We start from the raw sequence: 26,658 nt of genomic DNA on the forward strand, positions 1-26,658 counted from the left end.
AAAAATGAATTGAATTTTGTTTCTCAGTTGTAATATTGCCTCTTAATACTATTAATAATAAAGGTGATTATATTTTAAATTCATTTAGATGAAGGAAATTTGGAAGAAAGTAGTTAAATCCATTTGTGCTATTGTGCTAACGTAGTCAGACAGATGTAGTTTTGAGTAATTCACAGTCCTAGTCATATTCCCAGAAATATAACTCTAAACAGAAATAGTCTGATATTATTATTACAACTTTACTGATTAAGAAATTGAGGTTCAGAGAAGGTTTAAAAATTTTTTTCAAACTTGAAATACAATTTACAGTTATGAAATTAGTAAAATCATGTGGGGGTGGGGGTTACTTTTTTTCCCCCAAACAGATTTTCTGTTTGTCTGGCAACTGCAGCTTGATGAGTGACTTGTGAGTACCACTGGATAATGCACTTAATCCTTTCTTTGGTTCTTAAGCAGCAGTGGCTCTCTTGAATGTTCATACCTCCACTCCCTCCCCAACCTGCCACTGTTTTCTCTTTAGAGAATGTCTGTTTTTATCTGAGTCCCCAACTGCCTTGATTCCTAATTTTTGAGTCCTTTACACTAATAGGGGTCACCACCAGACTAGTAGCTACTGGGAACCAGAGAAGTCCTTTCTTCTGTGGCTTGAGTCTCAGACACCTGGGATGTGACCTAATCTATTCTTAAAAAGGCTAGTCACTCATGGTTTCAGAGAAGTCCAGAAGAAGCTGGTAGTTCCCAAAATGAGGCTACTCATTCAGAAAAGTTTAATAACATGTCTATAATCATGCAGTTTGTAAATGTGGACACTGAGTTTTGAAGCTGGACCTTTGAACTCCAAGTCTAGTGCTATTTCCTCTATTGTTTCCAAGTTAAAACAAAAAGGAAAAAGAATCTGAAGAGGCAGAGGGCATTTTCTATTTGTGTCTGGGGGTTTAAAGAAGGTGACACAAGAAAGGAAGGAAAGACAGACCACTTAAATCTTTGGGACTGTGGAATAGATTTGAGGCTCTTTCCATAAAGGGGAGATAGCAACTTCTTTTGTTCCATGGAGGTATAATGAGATTCATAGGTGTTACAAGCAATGTTCAGTATTAAGTATAGAAAAAACATTCAGTATTTTTATTAGGAAGATAAGAAAAGTTATGGTAGGTGATAACTTTCTGATGAGGGGTTCAAAGGTTGCCATGAAATAGAGAGGCTTGAGAAACTTGTGAAAGTTGAGAACCATTGCCTACTTCTAGAGATCCTTATAGGGACAAGTATTACAGTCAGAAGGAATCAAGGAAGCATTCCTGGTGATTACGAAGTCTTATGAAAGAAACTGACTTCCTTGGATGTCTAAGAAGTGATTTTGTCACTGCCACTGATTGTGGTAGAGGATTACATTACAGAAAAGTAGCTATGGGAAATTAAAAAAAAACAAACAAAACAACTGACTAAGAAAATGGTGTGCAAGAATGGGATTTGGATTTCTGCACCAGGTCTTTAAGCGCAGGATTATTCTGAGGGATGCACTTTGTTAACCAATCTATACCAATCTGAGTTATTTTAAAAAAAAAATTAATATTTTATTGATGTACCAACATACCAACTGACAATTTGAAGGGGTGATAATATGAGTGGCTTGTGAGTACCTGAAAAGCCATATGGCTGGACTGGTGTCTTCCTCAAGTCTTTTCTGTGGGGCAGCTAGATGGCATAGTGGATAGATAAGAACACTCCATTTCTTCTGATCTGACAGAGGCAGCATTCCATGACTCTCTTCTTTCCATTCATTGCTTCCACAATAGAGAAGACAAATCTGGTACTAACGTAGTCACCTTTAGGGTAGCGGAACCTGTGCTAGCATTAGCTTTGACAATTTCTATTCTAGTCTTTTGGATTCTTCCTGTCACAGTTTTCAGCTGCTCCTCAGGAAATTCCACTTTAAGTATGCATCAAGGAGGTGATGGTCTTTCCTTCATGGCCACCAATGATGAAGACATTGACTCAAGCTGGATCTAAGCCCTTTGCTTCTGCAACAGAAGTATTTGTTCTGATGATATCCAGTGTTGCTCTGCCAAAGATTTTGTTGAGAATTATGCACAGCTTTTTTTTTTTTAATGTCAGATGTGATTGGAATGTTAGAGTTGACCAGATTTGCAACAATACAGACCATGGCTTTTGGGCAATGTTTGGCACAGGTACCAAGCAGCTAGAGCAGTAACAGTTATAGTATTGGTGTTGAAAAGGGCATCAGGAATCATTCCTGGTTTTGTTTTTTTTTTTAGGACTCCTGCAGGAATCACAACAACATCACAGCCTTTCAAGCAATCTGCTTCCATGTAACCTTTCATAGTCTCTGGTCTCAATGTGGCTCTGATTGGCTGATAGACCAGGTATATGAGCAATGTCATAAAATGTTAGATGGCTCACTAAAGGGCTATTCTTCAAGAGATGCAAAAGGAGTTGTCCAAGTCCTCTAGCAGTACCTAGCACGGCTACTTTAGCTTAATTCTGTGCTGGGATGCTAAGACCCATTGAGCAGATGAAGAACAACAGCATTAAGGCAACAGCAGAGGGAGTAGATTTGGTATGGGGCAGAAGTGAAGCCTGTCACAGATATGAGTTATTATCAGCCAAGAGAGGAATAGAAGAGTTGTGGTGGGGGTAATATACTAGATTATCCTGGCAGATGGAAGACATGGAATGTGAGTTCCAGAAATAGATGACAAGCCCAACAGGGAGGCATAATATAGTTGTGATGGGGGACCTCAATTCTCTGAGCATCTCTTAGAGCCCGTTTACAGAGAAAGTTCTGATTTTGGAAGGTTGATTTCAAAGAGGTCGTAGGGAGGAAGGAGGCTCAAGTAAAATGGGATGTTCTCAAGATAAATGTAATGATACAAACAAAATTTATTCTGATGAGGATGAAAAGGGGGAACTATCTAAAGAGAGAGTTATGGATGAACAAGGAGCTCACTAACCAATTAAGATTTTTTAAAAATACATGTATAATATAAGACTGAAGCAAAGGCAGATAACAGGATGAATTAAAAGCAGTGGTACAGTTCTATAAGAATGCTATCAGGAACATTATCTCAGAACACCTGTGGCTAGTGATCAAGGCTAAGGACAACTAAAAGGACTTTATACAAAAGCTGTGTCAGAATCAGAAAGAGATCAGTATTCAGGAAAACTTGGGAGACACTTGAAGCAACTTGGGGGAGCAGCTCAGTCTGGGCACTTAAATTGTGCCTAGGAACACCAGAGTTTGGGGCATAACTGTAGGTTGGTTGTGGATGGCTTGGTTCCTGATAGTTGCTGTGCATGTGTAGCCTGTGTGGCAGTTGTTTTACAATATTTAGATAATGTTCCTTTTGTGCCTTAGGTCATGAGTGAAGACTACATAGTTAAGCCATGCTTGTGATTGACTTCATTTTACCATCACTGGTACAACTCTCCACTGCCTGTAGGATCAAATATGAATGTGTCTTGTAAAGCCTTTCTCAACCTAGGTCCAGTTCTGCCATTCTAATTTTATACCTTATTCTCCTCCCCGAACTCTATGGTCAGGCCAAACTGGCCTTTTTGCTTTTCCTCATACATGATACTGTCTCTTGTCTCCATGCCTTTCCACTGGCTGGCTCCTTATGCCTGGAATACACTCCCTCTTGATTTTTGCCATTTAGAATGCTTCATTTCATTCAAGACTCCATTCAAAAAGAAACTTTTACATGAAGCCTTCCTGATTCCCCCCCACCAGCTGTCACTGCTGTCCCTTCCAAAATTAAATTGTATTTATTTTGTATATATACATACATGTTTATGTATACACATACATAAACACACACATAAATATGTACATAAATACATACGTAAATATACATATGTGTATATATACATGTTTATACATACATAATACATATGTGTATATATGTCTCATCCAATAGAATGTAAACTCCTTGAGGGTAGGGACTATTTTATTTTTGCCTTTGTCTCTCCAGAATCCTAGCATAGTATTTGGCATATAGTGGGTACTTAATAAATGCATGCTAATTGATTGATTATTTGATAATCATGTGATTAGGGTTAGTTTTTAAGGCAAGTGAAGACTTGAGCTAAGATTCTAAATGGATAAATTCACACTGACCACACTCTCTAGATTAGTAAGGCAAACAGCTGCTTGAGGTAATGGAAGCAACAGTTCTCTAAAAGCCATATAGAGACTGGTGTCTTCCTCGAGTCTTTTCTGGTATTGGATGTAGCAAACAATTGCCAGGTGAGCATGGGTCTTATTAGTAGTTGCTTCTTATTGTTGAAAAAGATAAGACTAGTGACAGCAGTGCCCTATGATGTGTTGAACATATTTGATGGATCAGGGAAATTCTACAGACATGGGACAGCTGGGTTTTAGTCAGATATTTGACAATCTCTTATAATATGCTTGTGGACCAAATGAAGAGATATGGGTTTGATGTTGTTGTTTAGTCATTTCCAGTTGTGTCTGACTCTGTGACCCTATTGGGGTTTTCTTGGCAAAGATATTGGAGTGGTTTGCCATTTCCTTCTCCAGCTCATTTTACAGATGAGGAAATTGAGGCAAACAGGGTTAAGTGGCTTGCCCAGGGTCACATAGCTACTAAATGTCTGAGGCCAGATTTGAACTAAAAAAGATGAGCCTTCCTGACTCCAGGCCCAGTACTTTATCCTCTGTGCCACCTAGCTGCCCTACATAATGGTATAGTTAGATAGATTCAGAATTGTTTGAATGCTTAGATCCAAGGAGTAGTTATTAATGTATAGATAAGTGTCATCTGGCAGAGAGATTTCTAAAACAGTGACCCTGAGATCTGTCATTGACCTCATTTCCCTCAGTCAAATGTAAGGTCTCTGAGGGCAAAAGGTATTTTATTGTAGTCTCATTGTCTAGTACAATGCCTAGAACATAGTATTTAATAAATATTAGTTGAATTGAACCCTATTTTATAGATGAAAAAGCTAGGATGAGCTTAAATTACTTATCCAAGGTCATTCAGTGGGTAACAGTATTGGCATTTGAACCTCAGTCTCCTGACTCCAACACCAGTGCTCTCTCCATCACACCATACTACTTTTCTAGAAAGGGTCTTATTAATGTTTATTGTTGTGAAAGTGTAACATGATTTCAACAAAATTTTTTTAGTAGCAGCTTCCTAAAAGGCCATAAGATGGTGATACAACCCCATGGAAGCAGGCCATATTTTTTTCTTTTTACTGTAAAATGAAATATGATACTTTCTAGACCAGGAAGTTTAGGTTTCTTATTAAAAATGAGGTAAAGATACAGATTCAAAACCACCTATATACTTACAAACTTCATAGTGGGAATTAAAACACTCTCCAATGAATTGTGATACTGTTTATCTTTCTGTTTTCATATTTTTCAATCTAAAGAGTCATATTTTACCCTCAGGATAATATAAATAAAAAATTAGATATTTGCTGCTCAGGTATTGACCCATATTGGGTTTCCATATTGCACCCATGTTGTGGTAGCTAGGTGGTCAAATGACCAGAGTACAGGACTTGGAGTAAGAAGACCTGGCTTCTAATGCTGTCTCAGATACTTAATTTTATGATCCTGGGCAAGTTGTTTAACCTTTCTCTGCCTTAGTTTCCTCATCTGTAAAATACGGATAATAATAGCATCTACTTCATAGGGTTGTTATGAGGATCAGTTGAATTAATACATATGTAAAGTGCTTTGTAAACCTTAAAGCACTATATAAATGCTAAATATCATTATCATTATTATTGTTACATCTGTCTCTACCTGTTGTCAGGATCCCTGCCTGACTAAAAGAATGATTGGATACCGAAGACAAAGTATCTAATAACAAGCTGTTAAAAAAAGGACCAACTAGCCCAAAATGAATTTGAGGAGTACAAATCTGCTTGAAGGACATAGTTCTACCATTAGACACAGACACTAAAAGATTCCTAGGAAAGGAGGATCTTTCATCAGGGGCCAAAGTTCTGCTTTTAAAGGTTAGAACTACATTGTCATAGTGGAAAGAGCCTGGGTCTTGGAGTCAGAAGAAATGGATTTATAAGCCATCTCTAAAACCTACTATCAGCTGTGTAAACCTTCCTGAGCTTCAGTCTTCTCATCTGCAAAATGAGGATAATAATACTTATACTACCTATTTCATAGGTATGTTACAGAAAATTGCTGTGTAAACCTTAAAGTGCTATATAAAATGTGAACTGTTAACCTCTGTATTATTCCTGTGGTAGGCTAGGGTGAAATGTCTCTGGCAACAGAAGAATCTTGCTAGAATAACAATATGATTAGAACTTTCTTTGATTCTGCAACCAAAGTAAAGAACTAGACCAGTCACACTAAAAGGAAGGCTTATTACTTTCCTCTTAGTTGTTATATTTATTCCATATTTTCATATTAAATATAATAAGGATATAATATATAAATTCTAATTATAACATAAAATATAGTATAGAGGTACAATGTATTATGTTTGTTAAATAGAGTTTTGAGTTCTCTAGTCAGTTGAAAAGCCAAGAATGGCTAAAAATGGCTAAATTTTAATTTGTGTGGCTCTGGCTATAAGCTTCATGATGGAGGAACTTTGAACATTGTCTTTTAGCATACAAACATTTTCCACCAAATAAAGACATTTGCTAAATAAAAGAAAGCACTTGAAAAAAGAAAAGCGCATTGTAGGTAGGCACCAGAGAATCACTTGCATTCTTTTAGACAGAATTTTTTAAGAAAAGTCTCAATTTAAAATTTTGCTTCGTCAGGAAATAAGTGTGTGGATGGTGGTTAATATACAATATGTTTATATGTTTTTAATATACAATATGTTTATATGTTTAGGACTATCTACCACAGTGCTTTACTCATAGCATGTTTATTGGATGAATGAAGGTATAAAATAATTGCATGTTATGGTCTACTACTGAATATTTTCTCTACTCTTAGAGGAATTAGTTGGACAATTAGGTGATGGAAAAATTGATAGAGTTCTGGCCTTGAAGTCAGGAGGACTTCATATCCTGCCTCAAATACTTCCTAGCTGGGTGATTCTAGGCCTCAGTTTTCTCATCTGTATAATGAAAATCCACTTCACAGGGTTATTGTAAGAATCAAATCAAATGAGACAGTGTATGTGAAGTGTTTTGCAAATCTTAAAGCACTATACAAATGTTAACTTTTATTTCTACTGCTGAGCTGTGTGTGGAGTTCAGGATATGGGCTAGAAGGTTGTTTTTTCTAGCTTATTTTCATGTGATTTGCTTTTTTTCTCCTAGATGTGGCTAATAGAAAAAAAATCAAGATAATTGAGAGTTCTGCTTAGTTGAGTTCCCATTAATCAAGGTTCCACTGTATTATCTTGTGCACAGCAGACTAGAGCATACAAAAAAACAAGCTTATTATCCTCATTATTTTATTTTAGTTAAACAATATGATGTATTGGTTGAAATTTCCTTAGTGACCAACATTAGTTTAAATAAACTGGAGTAAATGTTATCACCACATCTTAAGCTCTACTTGACTTTGAACTATTCAAATTTCATTTTTCTCCCTTGGAAATCAGGGAGTTGTCACAGTTCTATTTGAAGTAAGGTGGCTTTTAAATGATTTGTTTTCCTCTTGACACAGTAAATACAATACAAAGCTATTTTGTCATTGTTCTTCACATCATTGGTTATGCTCTTAACTCTAGACATCTGTCCTGTCTTTCTTCATTTTACTATACTCAATCTTGCTTTTAACACTATCAAATATAGCATTTCTTTATGATATTTTCCCTTACTTATTTTAGTTTATTTCTCTTACCTTTTCAAACCTGTGAGTCTATTATTCATACCAGCCATAATCAAGCACAATAAGGCTTACATAGTCAATAACTTATTTAGTTCTCTAGAAGGAAGTTCAAGGACACTTATGCTTACATATTTTAGGTGTAGGACTTAAAAGGCTTTTATTTAAAAAATATTGATAATTAACACCTTCTCTGCAGGATTTTATTTTTTTTAAAGTCTGAAATTTTTGTTGACATCTTTTTTTTCTATCCCATTCATTTCTGAATGTCCCTCCTTCTTCCCTACCCATTTAGTCTTTCCTTGCCAAACAAAGATTAAGGAAGAGAAAAAAAAATCAGAGCAAAACCAATCAACATATCAGCCATTTCTGACAATATAAAATATCCCACATCCAGAGCATTCTGCCTCTGAGGTGATGAGAACTTCCCCATCATTTTAAGCCTAAAGAATTTTTTCTCCTCTCAAAATAAGAATATCAGTGAAACGGTAAGGGTTGAAAGTTATTAAACTAATCACATCTTGCAGGTCTTCAATATAATAGTTAGGGTGCTTTGCAGAGTATCTGGTGTCTTTGAGGAGAAAGATCTGGGGAGAGAATTTCTTTGGAGAAAGGGGGAAGGAGTAGCATCTCAGTCTCTTCCTCCCCCTACCCTTGACCTTGTTAACTTTGAAGGGTTGAAGGATGTGAATTTCTCATAAGTGACTTCCCAGGAGTACCAGGGACTGGCAGCAGTGTCTTTTCTGAGAGCAAACTAGACCAGGGGCGGGGAACCTTCAGCCTCCAGGCCACATGTGGCCCTCTAGGTCCTCAAGTGCGGCTCTTTTACTGAATCCAAACTTGATTTGGTCTGTGAAGTTTGGATTCAGTCAGAGGGTTGCACTTGAGGACCTAGAGGGCCACACGTGGCCTCAAGGCTGCGGATTCCCCAACCCTGAACTAGATAGGGGTATGTTGGAACAAGCTCTAACCAGTTGGGGAGCCTATTATTAATTTTTATTTACAATCCAGAAATCATTGCCACAAATCAGGATTTGACTTATTGTTTTGTTGATTATACTTAAGAAAGTGTTAATAATGCAGATTAAAATTAAAAGTGTATATGTACACACCCCCCCCCCCCCCCCCCCCCCCCAGCCCCTTTCCTGGTTGTTCCACTTTTACCAGCACACTCCTGGATTGCTCTATAAATGTTTTTTGGGCTCAGCAGGAGTGTAGTGGAAAGCTCAGAGAATGAAGTCATCACCAGACTGGACATCTTATGGCTATAGACTATTGCTAATAATGATGATAATAACAGTAATAACTGCCATTTATATAGTGCTTTGTATCCTTTATTTCATTTGAATCTCAGACGACCCTTGCAAGGAGGAAAAGCAGCTTCAGGACTCTACAAGGAGCTCAGCAGAAAGCTAGACCATGCTTCACAGGCACTTTATAAGGACTCCATGAGAGAAAAAAAGAGATTTCCAGGAGCTGTGAGTGACACACTTTGCCTCATGTACTGAAAACCTGAGCCCACTTTCCCACAGGGAGAATATATCACAGACTTCTGGGGAGGAGATTTTTGTATCAACTGTTTGTATCATGCCATCTTAGTAAATATTCCTTTCTAAAAGCAAATTAAGGCTTGCTGATTAATTGATATAAACTGATAATCATTGAGGGAGGCACAGTAGAGGGAAAGACATTAGTGTCAAACTCAAATAGTGTCAAACTCAAATAGAAACTGAGGCCATTGAACCTTATACAAGGATCCTTGGGGTTGCATATTGACTTAGAAAACCACGAAATGAACATTACTTATGTTTGAGTGTATTCTTTTCGTTATTCTTAAATATATCCCAATTACATTTTAATCTGGTTTTGGCCACTCTGGAGTGTTGGGGCAGCAATGTGGTCTGTGGGCTTCTCTTTGACTCCGTGTTCTAGAACTTTGAGAGTAAAATTAGCAACTGCTCTCTGAGGACCCACCTGGAAGTATAAGTTAGAGTCTGGAGAATATGTACAGAGCAATGCTACGTTACTGGATAACTCGGCCTCTCTGGCATTGGCAAACGATGAAATTACATTTTTGTCATATCCTTGATGTCTGTCCATGAAGGTGACTGAGTCATTAAGTCAAATTTCTGTCCTCAGACCCCGGACTTCTGATTGGGAAGCATTTACTGCATCTAGCCTAGGCCCAAACCTACCTTGCCACTTCCTGGCCACACTCACACCATGTTGCTGTGTGTGTACCCTCTTCTTTCCTCCTTCACATCATTTTCCAACTTCAGCTCTGTGAACAATCATCAAATCAACACTAACATTCCAGGACAATCAGTTGCCCTATGGTGCCAATTACTGTCTCTGACTTTCCTGTCTAAAACATTCTTCCTTAACCATGATTCCCCTATGTGTGTTTTCTTCCCCTAGTACAATATAAGCTGCTTGCTTGTTGGTATTTGTATCCCCAGCATTTAGCACAGTGCATAGCAAGTCAAATCACGACAACAAACATTTATTAAGCTCCTATTAAGTGTCAGGCTAAGTCCTGGGGTTTCAAAGAAAGGTAAAAACAGTTCCTGACCTCAAGGAGCTCACAGTCTAATAGTGGAGACAACATATAAACAACTAAGTACCAAAAAAGATATATGAGATTAATTGAAAATAATCTCAGAGGGAAGAAACTAATTTTAACTAGCACATAGTAAGTAAATTATTTTTGTATCCCTATAGTAGGTTTCAATACTCAAATTCTTTTTTATTCATCCATTTGTTTCTAGACACAAAATATAAGCTGACCTGAATGAAGATGAAACAATTTAGGGCCTAGGAAAAGCATGATGCCATTGCCATACAACATCATATAACAAAATAACCAAAGACTATCTATTCTGGAGAGACTAGTTAACTTGTCAAATCCACATCTAATTTCTACAACCCCTGGACTGTGAGCAACCCCACAAATAGGTTAACTATGAAGATTAGGAGATTGTCATAAGACCTTGCCTTCACTCAACTGCTAAGTTACTCTCCTACTGCTTTGAAATTTTGGGTATTACAGTCACTGTTGTTGGGTTAGATAAAAAGCCAATATTAAAATATAGATTACCTGGGAAAGAAGAGAGGGTTAACCTAATTCCATACTAATTCAGCACCAGAGATTAATCTATTAGACGAGGTAGTTTTTACCTTGGAAAAGAGAGAATTGGACTACATGAGAATGAAACATAGGTCAGATAACTTTTGATTGGATGAAGGGGATGCAGAGTAAGAGACGTTTATTTTGGGGGACTTCTTAGAGACACCAGGTCAATGGGAAGAATAACTCTGTGGGGCATGGAGACTGAGCATAAGGCGACTGGATATCTCAGGGTAGAACACATGGTGAAAGGATTGTATGTAATGCAGAGATTTTTTTAGCTCTATAATTTTGGCCAGGAGTTTGATACAACTTAATATTTTTACAATCTCAGAATCATCGAATCTTGAACAATAGGCTGTCACAAATGGAAGATATTTCTGAAACCAATATAGATAAATAAAATGCAAGCTTCTTGAGTTCAGGTTGTTTTATTTTTTTATCTTTGTATTTCTAGTGCCTAGCACAATGTTTGGCACACAATAGGTACTTTTGTTCTTGTGTTCACTTGTTCCAGTCAGGTCTGACTCTTCATGACCCCATTTGGGGTTTTCTTGGCAAAGATACTGGAGTGGTTTGCCAGTTCCTTCTCTTGCTCATTTTACAGATGATGAAACTGAGGCAAACAAGGTGAAGTGACTTGCCCAGGGTCACACAGCTAAGTAAATATTTGCAACCAGATTTTATTTCAGAGAGAAGAGTCTTCCTCACTCCAGGCCCTGGATTCTATCTACTACAGCCACCTAGTTTTCCCAAGTAACTTAATAAACCCTTATTGAACTAATGGATGAATTCCTTAAACTAATGTTGTTATATGGTTAATACTAGGACCCAGGTACACTTTAGGTACTTCTCCTTTATCTGGCTCATTATTATGTGCCCACAACGTCATGCAACTGCCTCAAAAATCCAATTTATGCATGAGTCAGAAAATATTACCCATATCATTTTACCATTTTTACGTGCCTCAAAGTCCTGTGTTGATGGACAAGTGAAGAAGCATCAGGTGCAGATACATGGGAGCTGTAGTCACAACCCTGCACCTAGGCGGCCCAGGCCATAGGGTCATCTTCTCACTGGACTAAAGCAGCAGTAGGATTTGGCAGTCCTCTGGGTGTCTGAGCAGCCTTTTTTAAGAATTGTACTGCTCACCTCCAGGCATGAGGAAGGGGCTAGAAAAGGTGCCCTAAAAATTGTCTGCTTTACTTAACCTAACCCTGGCCTGTTTACCATGGCAGGTAGGGATCCTACCCTGCAGTCAAAACACAAAAAATGTACAAAAACTTTTGCAAAGATGATTCCACTCACCATTGGTACATGGAATGTGCACGCACTTATGGACAAGAAATCCAGCAGACCTGAAAGATGAACAGCTCTTGTTGCAAGAGAACTCAGCAGGTATCATAGCCAAATAGCAGCCCTGAGTGAAACAACGATGGCAAACGAAGGCCAGCTTACCAGAGTTGGAGCTGGATGCATGTTTTTCTGGATGGAGCACTGTGAAGCTGGCATAGGTTTCACAATCAAAACTAATCTAGTCAACAAGCTTATATGCCTCCCAAAAGGATTAAATGATTGGCTTATAACAATGTGATTGCCACTTGCAGGAAAGTGCCATGCCACTTTCATCAGTGCGTGTGCAAAAAAAAATTTTATGAAGACAAGGAGACCCTCATCATTAATGTGTTGAAAGAGGACAAGCTTGTAATTCTTAATGCCAGAGTAGGCGCAGACTATCAGGTGTAGCAAGGATTCCTTAGGAGGAATGGCATCAGAAACAGCACCAGCAATTGTCACTTATTACTGAAGACTTGCGTCTCATGACCTTCTCATCACCAACACTGTCTTCCATTTACCTAAATGCAATAAAACTTCATGGATGCACCCTAGCAGCAAACATTGGCATTTAATAGACTATGTCATTGTAAGTAGAAGGACAGGATGTGATAGTGACAAAGGTGATGTATGGAGCAGAGTGCTGGACTGATCATAGACTTGTTCTGTCCAAGCTAAACATTCACCTTCAACAAAAATAGTGGGCCCCAAAGCAAGATAACTATCAAAAGACTTAATGTCAACAGATTAGAGCGCTTCTCCCTGCATGCATAGTTTGTTGTTAACTTGGAAGGAAAGCTGAGTGAACACGTGGTTGGCAATAGTTGAGCAGAAAAGGAGCAAGCAGTTTTCAGAGATTTGCTGTACAGCACCATGTTTACTCATCTTCTTGCACACATCAAGACTGGTTTGATGAAAATGATGGGGAAATTCAGAAGCTGCTTAGTGAAAAATGAGAACTTCGCAGGGTTTACCAGCAGGATAATTCATCCATCTCTAAGAAGGCAGCATTTAACTCCGTCAAGAGTAAAGTACAAGTGAAGCTTAGAGAGATCCAGGATTCTTAGCTCAGTAAGAAGGCAGATAAAATTCAGTTTTATGCTGATAGTAACATTCCAAAGTATTTTTATGATGCCCTGAAGACTATTTATGGGCCAAAGACCTATGGTGCATCTCAACTACTCAGTGTTGATGAAGTCACATTGATTAGTGATAAGGACATGATCCTAGAGAGTTGGACTGAATGTTTCCATAGTGTTCTCAAAAGACCATCATTAACCAGTGCTAAACCCATTGACCATATTCTTCAGGTTGAAGTCAATCTCCAGCCAAACTTCCAGTTGAAGAAGAGGTTTTGAATGCCAGTAGGCTCCTCTTGTGTGGCCCAGTGCCTGGTGCTGATTCTATTCCAGTTGAGTTTTACAAGACAGGGGTTCTACTGCTCATACAAAAGCTGACTGAAATCTGGGTTATATGGCAAGAGGAGGTTATCTCCCAGGAGTTCAAAGATGCCTCCACTGTCCATATCTACAAAGGAAAAGGAAATACATTGTCCTGTGACAATCCCAGGGGGATCTCTCTCTTAGTCATTGCTAGCAAAATTCAGAGTTTTCCTTAAGAGGTTGATTTTTCACTTGGAAGATGATCTTTTACATGAGCGCCACTGTGGCTTCAGAAAGGGCCAAGGAGTGGTTGAATAGTGTCTGCTACCCAAAAATTCCAGGAGGAATGCTGGGAGCAGAAAAAAGGTCTATACACAACATTTGTCAATCTGACCAAGGCCTTTCTCGCTAGGCAATGGGTTTAAGTGACTTGCCCAGAGTCACACAGCTAGTAAGTGCTATGTGTCTGAGGCCGGATTTGAACTCAGGTCCTCCTGAATACAGGGTTGGTGGTCTGTTCACTGTGCCACCTAGCTGCCCCTGTCAGTTGTTAAGGCTTGTGGAAGATCATGGCAAAATTTGGTTGCCTAGAGAAGTTCATTAGTATTGTACATCAGTTTCATGATGGCATGCTTACATGAGTTCTGGATAATGGGCAATGCTCTTGCACTTTCCCAGTAACCAATAAAGTGAAGCAGGGCCATATGCTTGCTCCCACGCTTTTTAGCATGATGTTTTCTGTGATGTTGTCAGATGCTTTCAATAAGGACAAAAAGGGCAATCAAATCAAGGTCAGCTACCACACTGATGGTAAATTATTTAACTTGAAAAGGCTACAAGCCAAGACTAAAGTGGAGGGAGAGTTGGCACATGACTTTTTGTTTGCAGATGATTATGTACTCAATGTAACCTCTGAGGCTGAGGTGATGAGTATGTATTAATTCTCTACTACTTGTGTTAATTTTGGTCTAATAATTAATATCAAGAAACAGAGGTTCTCCACCAGCCAGCACCATACCACCCATAAGTGGAACCATCAGGTTCAACAAATGGAGAAATTTTGAATGCTGCAGATAAGTTCATTTGCCCTGAGAGTATACTTTCCAGGGATGTACACATAGATGATGAAATTGATACACACATTGCTAGAGCTAGCTCTGTATGTGGGAGGCTACAAAAGAAGGTGTGAGAGAGAAGAGGTAGTAGGCTGCCTACAAAACTGGAGCTCTACAGAGCCATTGTGCTGACCTCATTGTTGTACACCTGTGAAACCTGGACAGTATACTTACACCATACCAGGAAACCAAATTGCTTCCATTTGAATTGTTTTAGGAAGATTCTGAAGATCACCTGGCAAGATAAGGTACTGAATACTGAGGTCCTTTCTTGGGCTGAACTGCCAAGCCTTCAGACTCTACTGTAGAAAGGGCAACTCCAATGGGCTGGTCAAGTTGTTCAAATGCCAAATGTATGTTTGCCTAAAAGACTATTTTACAAAGAACTCACACAAGGCAAGCGCTTACATGTAAGTCAGAAGAAGCAATACAAGGACACTCTCAAGATCTCACTGAAGAACTTTGAAACCAATTGTGAGACATGGGAGACACTGGCAAAGGACCACCCATCATGGCATGCCTGAATCAAAGAAGGCACTGTGCTCTATGAGCAGAGCAAAATTGGGGTAGCTCAAAAGAAACATGAGATGTGCAAATTTAGAGATAATCTCTACTCCAAAATTCATATAGACTTTTTATGCCTGACCTATGGTAGAGCCTTCTGAGCTCATCTTGGTCTGATCAGTCACAGTTGGACGCAGTGTACATTGACCCCAACATCGTGAGGTCATTTTGGTCCTCTTTGAGCATGAAGGATAACAACCATCAGGTGGAACCTGGGAATTTCAGTATCTGATATATTTCTAAATGTAGCCATCAGTTTTCCTTAGTAGTTAGGCAGCTAAGATGTTTTAGTTTGGTGCACTGGACTTGGAGTCAGGAAGACCTGAGTTCAAATTTGGCTTCAGACACTTACTAACTGTATGACCCTGGGCAAGTCTTAAGAGGCACTTAATCATCTTTTAACTGAGAGAGCTCAATTTCTTCATCTATAAATGGTGATGATAATAATAATACATTTTTGTCACTTAGTCTTTTCAGTCATGTTCAACTCTTTGTGACCCCATTTGGGGTTTTCTTGACTGGAGTGGTTTGCTATTTCTTTCTCTAGCTCATTTTGCAGATGAGGAAACTGAAGCAAACAGGGTTAAGTGACTTGCCCAAGGTCACACAGTTATTAAAGTGAGGCTAGCTTTGAACTCAGGAAGACGAGTATTCCTGACTTCTGGCACTCTATCTGAGACCACCTAGCTGCTCCCTACCTCACAGGATAAAATTAGATAATATAATGTGTTTTACAAATCTTAAGTGCTATGTAAATGCTAGCTATAACAAGCCCCCAGGATCATAATACTTCAAAACAGAACAATTTTATTTACAAAATAAAAGACCCCAAAGGTACCTGTGTCTGAGCCCATGAAGACTTGAATCTATGCACCAACCCCTGCTGCCATGAGTCTACCTCCCCCAGAAGCCTACTCAATCTTCGTGACTTTCAGTACTGGCCTGGCTCAAGCCCCAACAAGAATTCATTCTAACAAGCTGTAGTATATGATTGTGATAGAATATTATTGTGCTATAAGAAATGACAAGCAGGATGATTTCAGAAAAACCTGGTAAGACTTACATGAACTGATGCAAAATGAAGTGAGCAGAACCAGGAGAATGTTGTACACAGTAATAGCAATATTGTATGATGAAGAACTGTGAATAACTTAGCTATTCTTAGTAATACAATGATCCAAATCAATCCCAAAGGACTTATGATGAAGCATGCTATCCACCTCCAGAGAAAGAGCTGATTCCATTTTGGATACAGATTGAAGCATGCTGTTTTCTCTTTCTTTTTCCTTCCCTTCCTTTCTGAATCTTCTTGTACAAAATGACTAATATGGAAATGTTTTACATGATTGCACATGTATAAATTATATTGGATTGCTTACCATCTCTGGGAGTAAGGAGGGGAGGGAGGCATAGAATTTGGAACTCAAAACTTTAAAAAAGTGTTAAAAATTATTTTAACAGTAATTGGGGAAAAATAAAATATGACTAAAATTGTTTTTTTAAAAAAAGAATCCACTCTTTTATATCTTTATTGTACCCTTTCACTGTACCATTTTGTTCTTCTGCCAGCTGCCCTTATCTGATTGTTTTTCACTGTTGGGAATCCAGTTTCACTTCAGATTTCAGCCAGGGCGTTCTGGGTCCCTACACATTGCCCCATCTCCCTGGAATTAGATCTTACAAGCTGCTCCACTGAGAATTTAATCTGATACTTTTTCCGTTAATGGGGCCACAGATATTGCAGGCCTCCAGCATTTCAAATCAGGTGACTTAAGGAAATTCCTTCTTGGACGGCATCAACAAGTCTCTATTTTATATCTTATTTCTATATTACACTTCTGTTTATTGCTCATGAGCAATCAGTATTTTTTTACTTCTTCCCTCCCCCAGCACTTGAATGGTGTGCCTCCTATCAGTACCTTTCACTGAGTCTTTCAGCTTCCCACCTTCCTCCAGAGAAGCTTGATTAAGTTATGCACATTACTTTAGGCCATTCCTTAAAAGCTCTCCAGAAGGGAAAGAGAGGGGTAAAACTGATAGTTCCCAGTACCTATTTCTATCATTTGGACCTGTGACTCAAAGGAAGAGGGGCAAACCTGCTCCAAGGGTGACAATTTGTGTTTTTGCAATAGCATTATTAAAGAAATGACTTGTGAGTCCTTAAAAGATATTGACCACTAACATTGATTACTAAGAGCCTGTCTGGTTTCAGCATGACCAGATCATGCCAGACTAACTTCATTCCCTTCTTTGATAGGTGTACTAGACTGAAAAGTCAAAGGAATGACATAGATATAGTGTTCCTTGATTTCAGCAAAGGATTTGCTATCTCTCAGAACATCCTTGTGAATAAGATAAAGCGATATAAGGTAGATTGTAGTCTGGAATGACTAAATGATTTGATCCAAAGGTTAGTGATAGATGAATGTCAATCTGGCTGGAAGTGTTCCAGGACCTATCATTAGTCCTCTTCTGTTCAGTATTTTCATTAATGACTTTAATGAAAGGATGGGTCAAATGTTTATCGAATTTGTGGATGATATAACTGCATGGAATAGGTAATATGTTGGACTATAAAACTGACTGAGATCCAAAAAAATCTTGACAGGCTACAAGGGCCTGATCTAATAAGATAGAGTTCCATAGAATAAATATGGACTATATGTGGGTTCAAAAACTGAATTGCACAAATATGGTATGGGATAAGGGAACGTATAGACAACAGTTCATATGAAAATAGTCTAGGAATTTTGGTTTTCAGACAAAAAAAAAGGTACAAACTTAGGGTTCTTTGATAGGGGCTGTCAACAATGAGATAGGGAATAATCTGTTTTCTGTTTTGGTTGGACCGTGCCTGTAGCATTGGGTGCTGGGTGCCACATTCTAAGGTGGTCATTGATAAACCAGTGCACATCCAGAGGACAGTGACCAGGCTGGTGAGGGTTTTAAAACCATACAATGGAAGAATTTGTTGAAGGAGCTAGGAGACTTATGGGAGATGTGATAATTGTATACAAATATTTTAAAAGTTGTCATGTAGAAAGGATATTAGATTTGGTCCCAAAGGGCAAAACCAGGACCAATGAATGAAAGTTGCAGAGAGGTAAATTTCATCTGGATAAAAGAAAAATCTTGCCAACCATTAGGATTATCTCAATGTAGAAGAAACTGCCTTGGGAGATGGTAAGTCCTCATCACCAGAGGTCTGCAAGCTGTGACTGGCCACAATTGTTCAAGAAGGAATTCATTTATGCAGGTTGGACTTGGTGATCACTGAGGTTTCTTCTAACCCTGAGATTCTAGATCTAACAAAGGTAGAAAGGCTTTAAGTCTTGGATTATGTGTCTATTTTTCAAGGACTAGCCTGTCTAAATTTGGAGAATCTCATGACTGGAATGTTGATCTCCAGGTGATAAATTTTTTTGGGCCACAAGATCTCATGAAGACCATATACTAAGAAGTAGGGACTTTGGGATCTATGTCACTGGAGGAAATACCCACACTGAAGAAATGACAGTGATTTTGAAATATAGGAAAGAAAACAAATACCTACTACATGCCAGGCACTGTGCTAAGCACTTTAGAAATATTGTCTCATTTGATGTTCACAACACATGATCTCATTTCATTCTTATAACCTAGCTGGAGGTAATCACTATTGTTATAATGCCTATTTTACAGTTGAGGAAACTGAGGCAAATAGAAATTAAGTGACTTGTCCAGGGTCATACAGTTTATTAGCATCCTAGGCTAGATTTAAACTGAGATTTTCCTGATTCCAGGCTGGCACTCTATCCACTATGCCACCTAGCTGTCTACAAGTCAAATATTTAAGTACTGTGGTCTTAGGCACCATTATAACAAAAAATGAGTGAGATTTCCCAGTTTATCTTAGCAGGGATATTACATACATATCACAATACTAGCAACTAGATCAGGGGTGGGGAGCCTGTGGCTTCTCAAGGCCACAAGTGACCCTCTAGGTCCTCAGGTGTGGCCCTTTGACTTAGATTCGGTAAGTGACCTCAAGGCTACAGGTTCCCCACCCCTGAACTAGATAGTGGAAACTTCAGGCTATTGATGATTTCTGTTCCATATAATGAACTGTGAAACAGACATGGACAATTTTTCAATATAGAGGATCCAACGCACCACAAATCTCTCCTTTCTTTTTGTGATTGAATCTAAGCCATAGGATCAGGCATTTCTTTGCTTTCTAAGCCAACACCTGCTTTCAGGCTTAAAGGTAAATTACTTCCTCCTGTCAAAAGAACTACGAACAAATGAGCTAAGATGCTTTTTTCCTCTTACTTTGCTAGGATTTAACTTTAATGATAATAACCAAAGGTGATATGGATGTAAGTTAATTGTACTTTCATTTTGAAGCAGTTGAATGTTTCAGTAGAAAGTGAGTTGAAACATTCCATAGGCGAGTTACTGGCCAACTTTCACCTTTCCTCATTCACCTCCCCACTCACCTTATATTTAGTCACCAACCACTACATCTAAATACAGGTGAACATAGAGCCACCAAATATTAGAGTTGAAGAAAACTCAGATATTATTTGATGTGACCCCCTTATTTTACAGATGAGAAAGCAAAGTCTGATATAGTTAAGTGATTAGCCAGGCAACATAAGTAAGCAGGGATTCAGTCCAACATCTTTTTTTAATACTCTCTCTAGAAATGATAGACTGGCCTTCCCCTTTAAGTAGGCCAAAGTTCAGAGGTTTTTATTGCCAGTGCCAGTGGATGTTTATCAGAACTGTGTGGATAAGGTGAGATTAGAAAGCTAATTGCCTATAGTAGCCTGTAAGCAAACAAAATATATTTATCTACTGTTTGCATACTCCACAAAATCTTTTCTGGCCTCATTCAATTGTATATACTTTCTGAACCCATGCTTAATAAATTGGTTGATGTCCCAGGTCTGATTTTCTTGGTTCCTTTTATCTCTTTTCCCTCCTATGCTATACGAACAGATTTGTGGGCAAAAGACCATGGTTTTAGAATTAGTGGACATTCAATTCTGCTCTGTCCTTTGGTACTGTGCTAAGTGGTGAGGGATAAAAAGAAAGGTAAAAGAGAATTTCTATTCTCACGAATAGTGAGATGAAATTTCATCACATTCTAATGGGAAACAATATACAGATAACCACATAGAAATGAGATGTATACAGGATAAATTTGAGGTCATCTCAGAGGGAAGGCACTAGAATTAAAGGGAAGCTTAAAAAGAGTTTATAGTCTAATGAGGACAAAAATGTACATACAAGATACTTAAAGGGTGGATGGAAGGTAACCTTAGTGGAGAAGGCACTAGCAGCTGGGATAACTGGCTTCCTACAGAAGATGAAGCTCTAGGGAAAGCTTGAAGGAAACCAAGGATTTAAAGAGGTACAAGTAAGGAAAGAGTGTATTCTAGGCTTGGAGGATAGCCAGTGCAAGGGCACAAAGTTAAAAGATGGAGAGGGTGTGTGTATATGTGTGTGTGTGTGTGTGTGTGTGTTTCTTAGAAAAGAGGCCAGTATGGCTGGGTCATTGAGTGGGTGGAAAGAAGTAATGTGCAAGAAAATGGGACAGACAGAGATAAGGAGGGTCCAGGTTGTGAAGAACTTCTAATGTCAAACAGAGTTTTTTTTGATCCTAGAGGTAACAGAGAGCCATTAGAGTTTGAGTAAGGGAGTAATAAATTCTTTGAAGAGACAGACTGGCTTTTTTTTTTAAATCCTTGTATTCTCAGATACTAAAATAAGTGCCTTGCATATGGTAGGCACTTAGTGACTATTGAACTGATTTGAAAAAGATATAGGAAATAATTAGGAATTGAGGTTATAAATGAGAAAGGGAATGTGAAGAAATAAAACTATTATTTTTTATGAAAATATTTATTGTATTATTAGGAAATTATTTTATTATAAATATTAAAATAACACTTATTAAAATTAAATACAGCTATTATTCATTAAATGCTGAACATTTTTCTGCTATAGTCTGCATCTGAAATGAAACAAAGGTCTATCAATCTGTTACAAGGAAGACAAGTGTTTCCTTACTTGTACTTTCCTGGAGTTCTCTAACTTCAGTGTTTCCTTTAGGTCTACTAATGGTTATGTTAGAGAAGGTATGTTGTGAGTAAGTTGTATCTTATCATCTCCTCTGAGCTCCAGACCTGCATCTCCAGTTGCCTATTTCTACCTGGTAATCCAGGTGCCACATAGGACCAAGACCTGGCATACAAGATTCTTTGAAGAATTAAGGATGGATATCATTCAGAAGGCAATGGAGAGTCCCATTGGGACTGGGTATGACCAGATGACAATAACATACAACCAATGGGGAACTTAGAAGAAGGACAGGAATAAAAGATGTCAATCAGTAATTGTATGATAGGAAGAAAAGATAGACTGGTCACACGATGAGGGCAAGGATAGAAAGAAGAAAGACAGAGTGCAACGGTAAGAGAAAGTGAGGAAGGCCTGCAGCATATTGGATGGACCACTATAGCCAATTTATGGGAGGGCATGGACAAGAGTTGCACATGATAAACAGCTTGGGATCTTCATTGTTAGAGAGACCTCTCAAATCAATGAGATCATGGATGAATTTAGTTATTCCACTGTCATCTCAAACTCAACATACCCAAAGTGAATTCACTGTTTCTCCCCCACAAACTTTTTTTACTTCCCCATTTCTGTCAATGGAATAATTATTCATTCAATCATTCCTATTCAAATGTTAGTGTTGCCTTTGACACTTCCCCCTCATTTCTCAAATGTAACCTCTTATCAAGTCCTAGTTAATCTATTTACAAAATATCTCTTGAATCAGTTCACTGATCATGACTACTCTTATCATCTTAGCACAAGGTGCATTACAATCTGATTGAAGTACATAACAACAATTTCCCAAATTAGTTTTCCCCCTCCCATTGTTTCTTCACATATTGCCAGATTAAGCTTTCGGTATGAACAGATGTGATCTATGCTGCTCCTCAGTTCAAACCCTTTTAATGACTCTATATTGCTTATTAAATAACACCCATATAATTCAAGGACTTACACCTCTCTGTGTTCCCAGCTGGATACACAGAACAATAGAATTCAAAACTGGAAGGGACATGAGCGCCCATCTAGTTCAATCTATACCTGAATAAGATCCTCTCTATAACATAACTTGGTAAGTGGTCATCCAGCATTTGCCTGAAGACCTCTAGTAAGGAAGAACCCATTATATCCTGAGGCAGCCCATTCTGCTTTTGGATAGCCCTAATTGTTGTCAAGTTTTTCCTTATATCAGATCTAAATCTGTCTCTCACACTCCTTGCTCTTAGCTCTGTCCTCTAGAGTCAAGGAGAATAAGTCTAACAAACAGTTTATTGGTGCTTATTTCTTTTTTACATCAGGGTTACTTTTCTTTTAAAAAAAATTATTTATTTTTAGTTTTCAACATTCACTTTCTTAAGATTTTGAGTTTTAAATTTTCTCCCTCTCCCTCTCCCCCACCCCCCCAGGATGGCATGCAATCTGATAGTCTCTACTTATACATTCTTATTAAGCATATTTTCCCATTAGTCATGATGTAAAGAACAATTAGAACTAATGGGAAGAACCACGAGAATGAAGCAATAAAACAAGACAACAAAGGAAAAGGAGAGCAAATAATATGCTTCCATCTGCATTCAGATTTCATAGTTCTTTCTCTGGATATGAATAACATTTTCCATTGTGAGTCTTTTGGAGTTGTCTTAGATCCTTGCATTGCTGAGAAGAGTCAAGGGTTACTTTTCAATGACTTATCCTCCATATTCCTCCTTAATGGCCCCTCTCAAGAACCTGCCTTTGTAACAAAGAATTATCAGGCAAAATAAACATGTTGGCCTTGTCTGACAGGGTGTGTTTCAATGGGCAACTATCATCTATCACTTCTTTACCAAGAAGAGATAGATTATATTTCAGTGCCAGTCAGATTGGTTGCTGCCTTGACAAGAATTCTGTTGTCTTTTGTTTCATCACTATGATATTGATTTCCTTCTATCATTATGCAGATTATTTTCCTGGTTCTGCTTAATTTGCTTTGTATCAGTTCATACAAGTCTTTCCAAATTTCTCAGAATGCTTCTGAGAATATTTTGTTATTCCAATAATTCCAGTTAATTCCAATAATATTTTATTAGCCCATATTTATTATATTCCACCTTTGTTTAGTCTTTTCTTTTCCCTCTTTCACATGACAGTCCTTCAAATATTTGGATAGCTACCATGTCTTTCCTAAGTTTTCTCTTCTCTGGGTTAAACATTCCCAGCTCTTTCAATCAATCCTCATATAACACGATCTTAAGGCTTTTTGCCATCCTGATCACCCTCCTGTGGATACTCTCCAGCTTATCAACGTTCTTCCTAAAATCTGATGCCAAGAACTGAACTCAATACTCCAGATATAATCTTGTCTGGCCAGAGTTTAATGGAATTAATATCACCCTAGTCATGGATGCTGTGCTTCTCACTGAAGCTAGATGCCCTTTTACTATCTTTGTACTCATTTGGGATTTTGATTCCTTGCTATCTAATTTTTTTCCTTCCTTTCTAATCCAAAGTTAATTTCTCTTGGTAGAAAAAAAAATGGAAACAAGCATTGAGGAGTTCTGCCTTATTTCTATAATTCATTGTCATCTTATCTCTGCAGCATCCATATTCCTTCTTTGATCCCCCTCTTTCCCCCAATATAGCATACAACAGCCCTTCTTTGGTTATCCTTCACTTTTCTTATTAGACTTAGTTCATTCTGACACTATTGCTACAGGATCATACTTATTGAATGTTGTTGAATGCCATATATTTGTATCCATCCTTCATTTTTTGCTCTCATTTGATCTTTTGTACATAGGTTTTCAAAATCTAAGTTGGTCAGTGAGTTTCCTGTGTATTCACATTGTTCTTTTAAAGCAGTACTCCTTTTTGTACTTCATTTTGGATCTTTAGAATTTCATTGTTAAGAACTCTCCATCTCTCCCAATTTGACTTTCCCTGAAGAGTTACAGTGCATGTAATCCTGTCTATTTTTTCTCTGACCTCTCTGAAATTTGTCCTCTACAATGTGAGTTTGTGCAATACCATAAGCATTTCTCTCCCTTTCTAGCATGAATTCTAAGGTAGAATGATCATTTCTCTCTGGGGTTCCCTTCATTTCTATTTCATTGTTTTTTTCCTTTCTGGAATTAGCGAGGTCCAGAATAAAAGCTGCTTTTGTTGTTTCCTTCACATTTCGAAAAATGTAAACCTTAAGGCAGGCCAAAAAATAATTAGCTGCTCTGCTTTTGGCAGAAAGAGAACGCCAATAGATATCTGGATAATTAAAGTTCTTTATCATAACTATGTCCTGCTTCTGTGCCAAGTTTTCTAGGTTTCTCCAGCTCTTCATCTATTTTCTTAGTTTGCCCAGGTGGTCTATAATACAATCCAATGATAACATTGCTTCTTTCTCTGCCTCTGTAGGACTTCACCTAATGCTCTCCATGTGCCTCTTCCTCTGGTTTCTTTGGTTCCATATATGAGTTTACATTTGAAATACCCAACACCGTTTTCTTCCTCTTACTTCACTACATGTTTACCTACCTAAATCCTTTTGAATAAAGCATGTGCTTCCAATGTCATATTCCAATTATAAGTTGCATCGTTCAAGTTTCAGCGATACCTGTGATATCAAATTTGACTCCTTGAATTAAGATTTCTGGTTCCCCTTGGTTGTCACCCACACTTTGTGTAATTGTATATAGGTATTTGAGGCCAAGGTTTTTATTGTTGACTCCTTTCTTGGAATCTATCTCATGTGAATTTCTGGGCATCTCTACTGTTTTTCTTCTTCATACATTGTACCTACTATCTATAGTATCTAACTTGGTAGAAACATATAAGCAGTCTTTACCCTACTTCTTCCTTTTCAGGTTAAAGCCTCCCACTCTGCTTTAGGGAAAAAAAAACCCACTAGATTTACAAGACTTTAGGCAAATTCATTTTTATGAGTACTTACTGGGTGCACTTCATCCCTGGCCCAAAAGTCCATTATTCCTATATTTTAAGCCATGTTTCAGTAATCCCAAACCAGTTGTTTTCACACATCATCTTGTTAACCAAATTCACTTCCCATTAATGTCATTCCAAAATACGGAATTTATCTTTCCTTTTTCTGACTTCACATAGCACATCATGTGTCCCCAACTCCTACCCCGGTCTCTGTTGCTCTCTGACTGTTTATGTCTCCTATATTTTATTCTTTCCTTTAGTTATTGTGTAGTATTGTATATTTGTGTGTGTCATACACCCTTTTCAACAGTATAGGGACAATATCTTAATTATCTTTTTGTCTCCCCCAGTGCCTAGTATGTTGCCCACAAGTGGCCATCTAGAGTGGGAAGAGACCTTAGAGATCATCTAGTTTAACCATCTTATCTTATTATATTTTATTTTATTTTATTTTATGTTACATTGTGTTATTTTTTTTACAAATGAGGAAACAGAAGTCCAGGGAGAATAAGTAACATGCGAAAGGTCACACATCTAATTAATGTACAGTTGGGACTAGAATAAAGATTCTTTCCCCCACACACAAGTCTATGTGTTCTTTTTTCTACTATATCATGCTGTCCCACATTTTTAGCTTCTGCTTGGGAGGAGGGGCTGGCGATATGGAAATATACAGTTGATTAAACTGACTGGGACTTCTTCAGAATGGGTAATAATTCCAAGGTAATAACATTAGGTCCTAAGAATTCTCCTTGTGTAAGTAAGCCTACACAGGAAGACTGAACACTCAATTAGGTAGGTGACAGAGAAACAAAGAGAGTTCTTATCTGCTTTCTCTTCCCTTTTCTTTCATTCATATTTCTTGTTTATTTTGTAGGAAATAGAGAAGAAAACATAAACTTATTCAGCAGTCCTCCACTTCCTCCCTTATTCCCTCCCCAACAGTGAACCTTAAGAGTATGTCAGCTTACCTTTCCTATAACATCTGTTAGCAGCTTCAGGGCCAGAGGGTCATGAACCAGGGAGTCCGTATAAAAAGAACCCAGGTATTTCTTTGGGTCAGTTGGGTTGTCTTGGGCACACAGATCAGGGCGCACATTGAATCCATGAGATATTCTCCCCACTGTGAATGGAAAAGCACCACCTACAAAGAAAGCTTCTTATTGAGGGGGCTGATCTTGATTGGAAAAATGTATAATAAAGCAGGGAGGCATCATTGTCATTGTTGACAATTATTTACTGAGTATTAAATTTATAAGAAATATAGGATCATAAGCCTAGAGTTATAAGGGATGTTAGAGG

General features: G+C 38.1%; 1 protein-coding gene and 1 pseudogene across 1 annotated transcript in view; both read right to left on the bottom strand.

The window, feature by feature from the left end:
- ACMSD (aminocarboxymuconate semialdehyde decarboxylase) overlaps nucleotides 1-26,658 on the bottom strand; it is an 80,448-nt gene that overhangs the window by 12,121 nt on the left and 41,669 nt on the right. Inside the window, exon 8 of the mRNA XM_027835727.1 lies at nucleotides 26,328-26,500. Coding sequence (XP_027691528.1) covers nucleotides 26,328-26,500 — 173 coding nt within the window. The remainder of the gene's footprint in view (nucleotides 1-26,327; nucleotides 26,501-26,658) is intronic.
- On the bottom strand, nucleotides 1,671-2,547 carry LOC114023030 (annotated as a pseudogene).

The sequence above is a fragment of the Vombatus ursinus genome, unplaced genomic scaffold (genome assembly GCF_900497805.2).
Source record: "Vombatus ursinus unplaced genomic scaffold, bare-nosed wombat genome assembly UNPS02014816.1, whole genome shotgun sequence".
NCBI lineage: Eukaryota > Metazoa > Chordata > Mammalia > Diprotodontia > Vombatidae > Vombatus > Vombatus ursinus.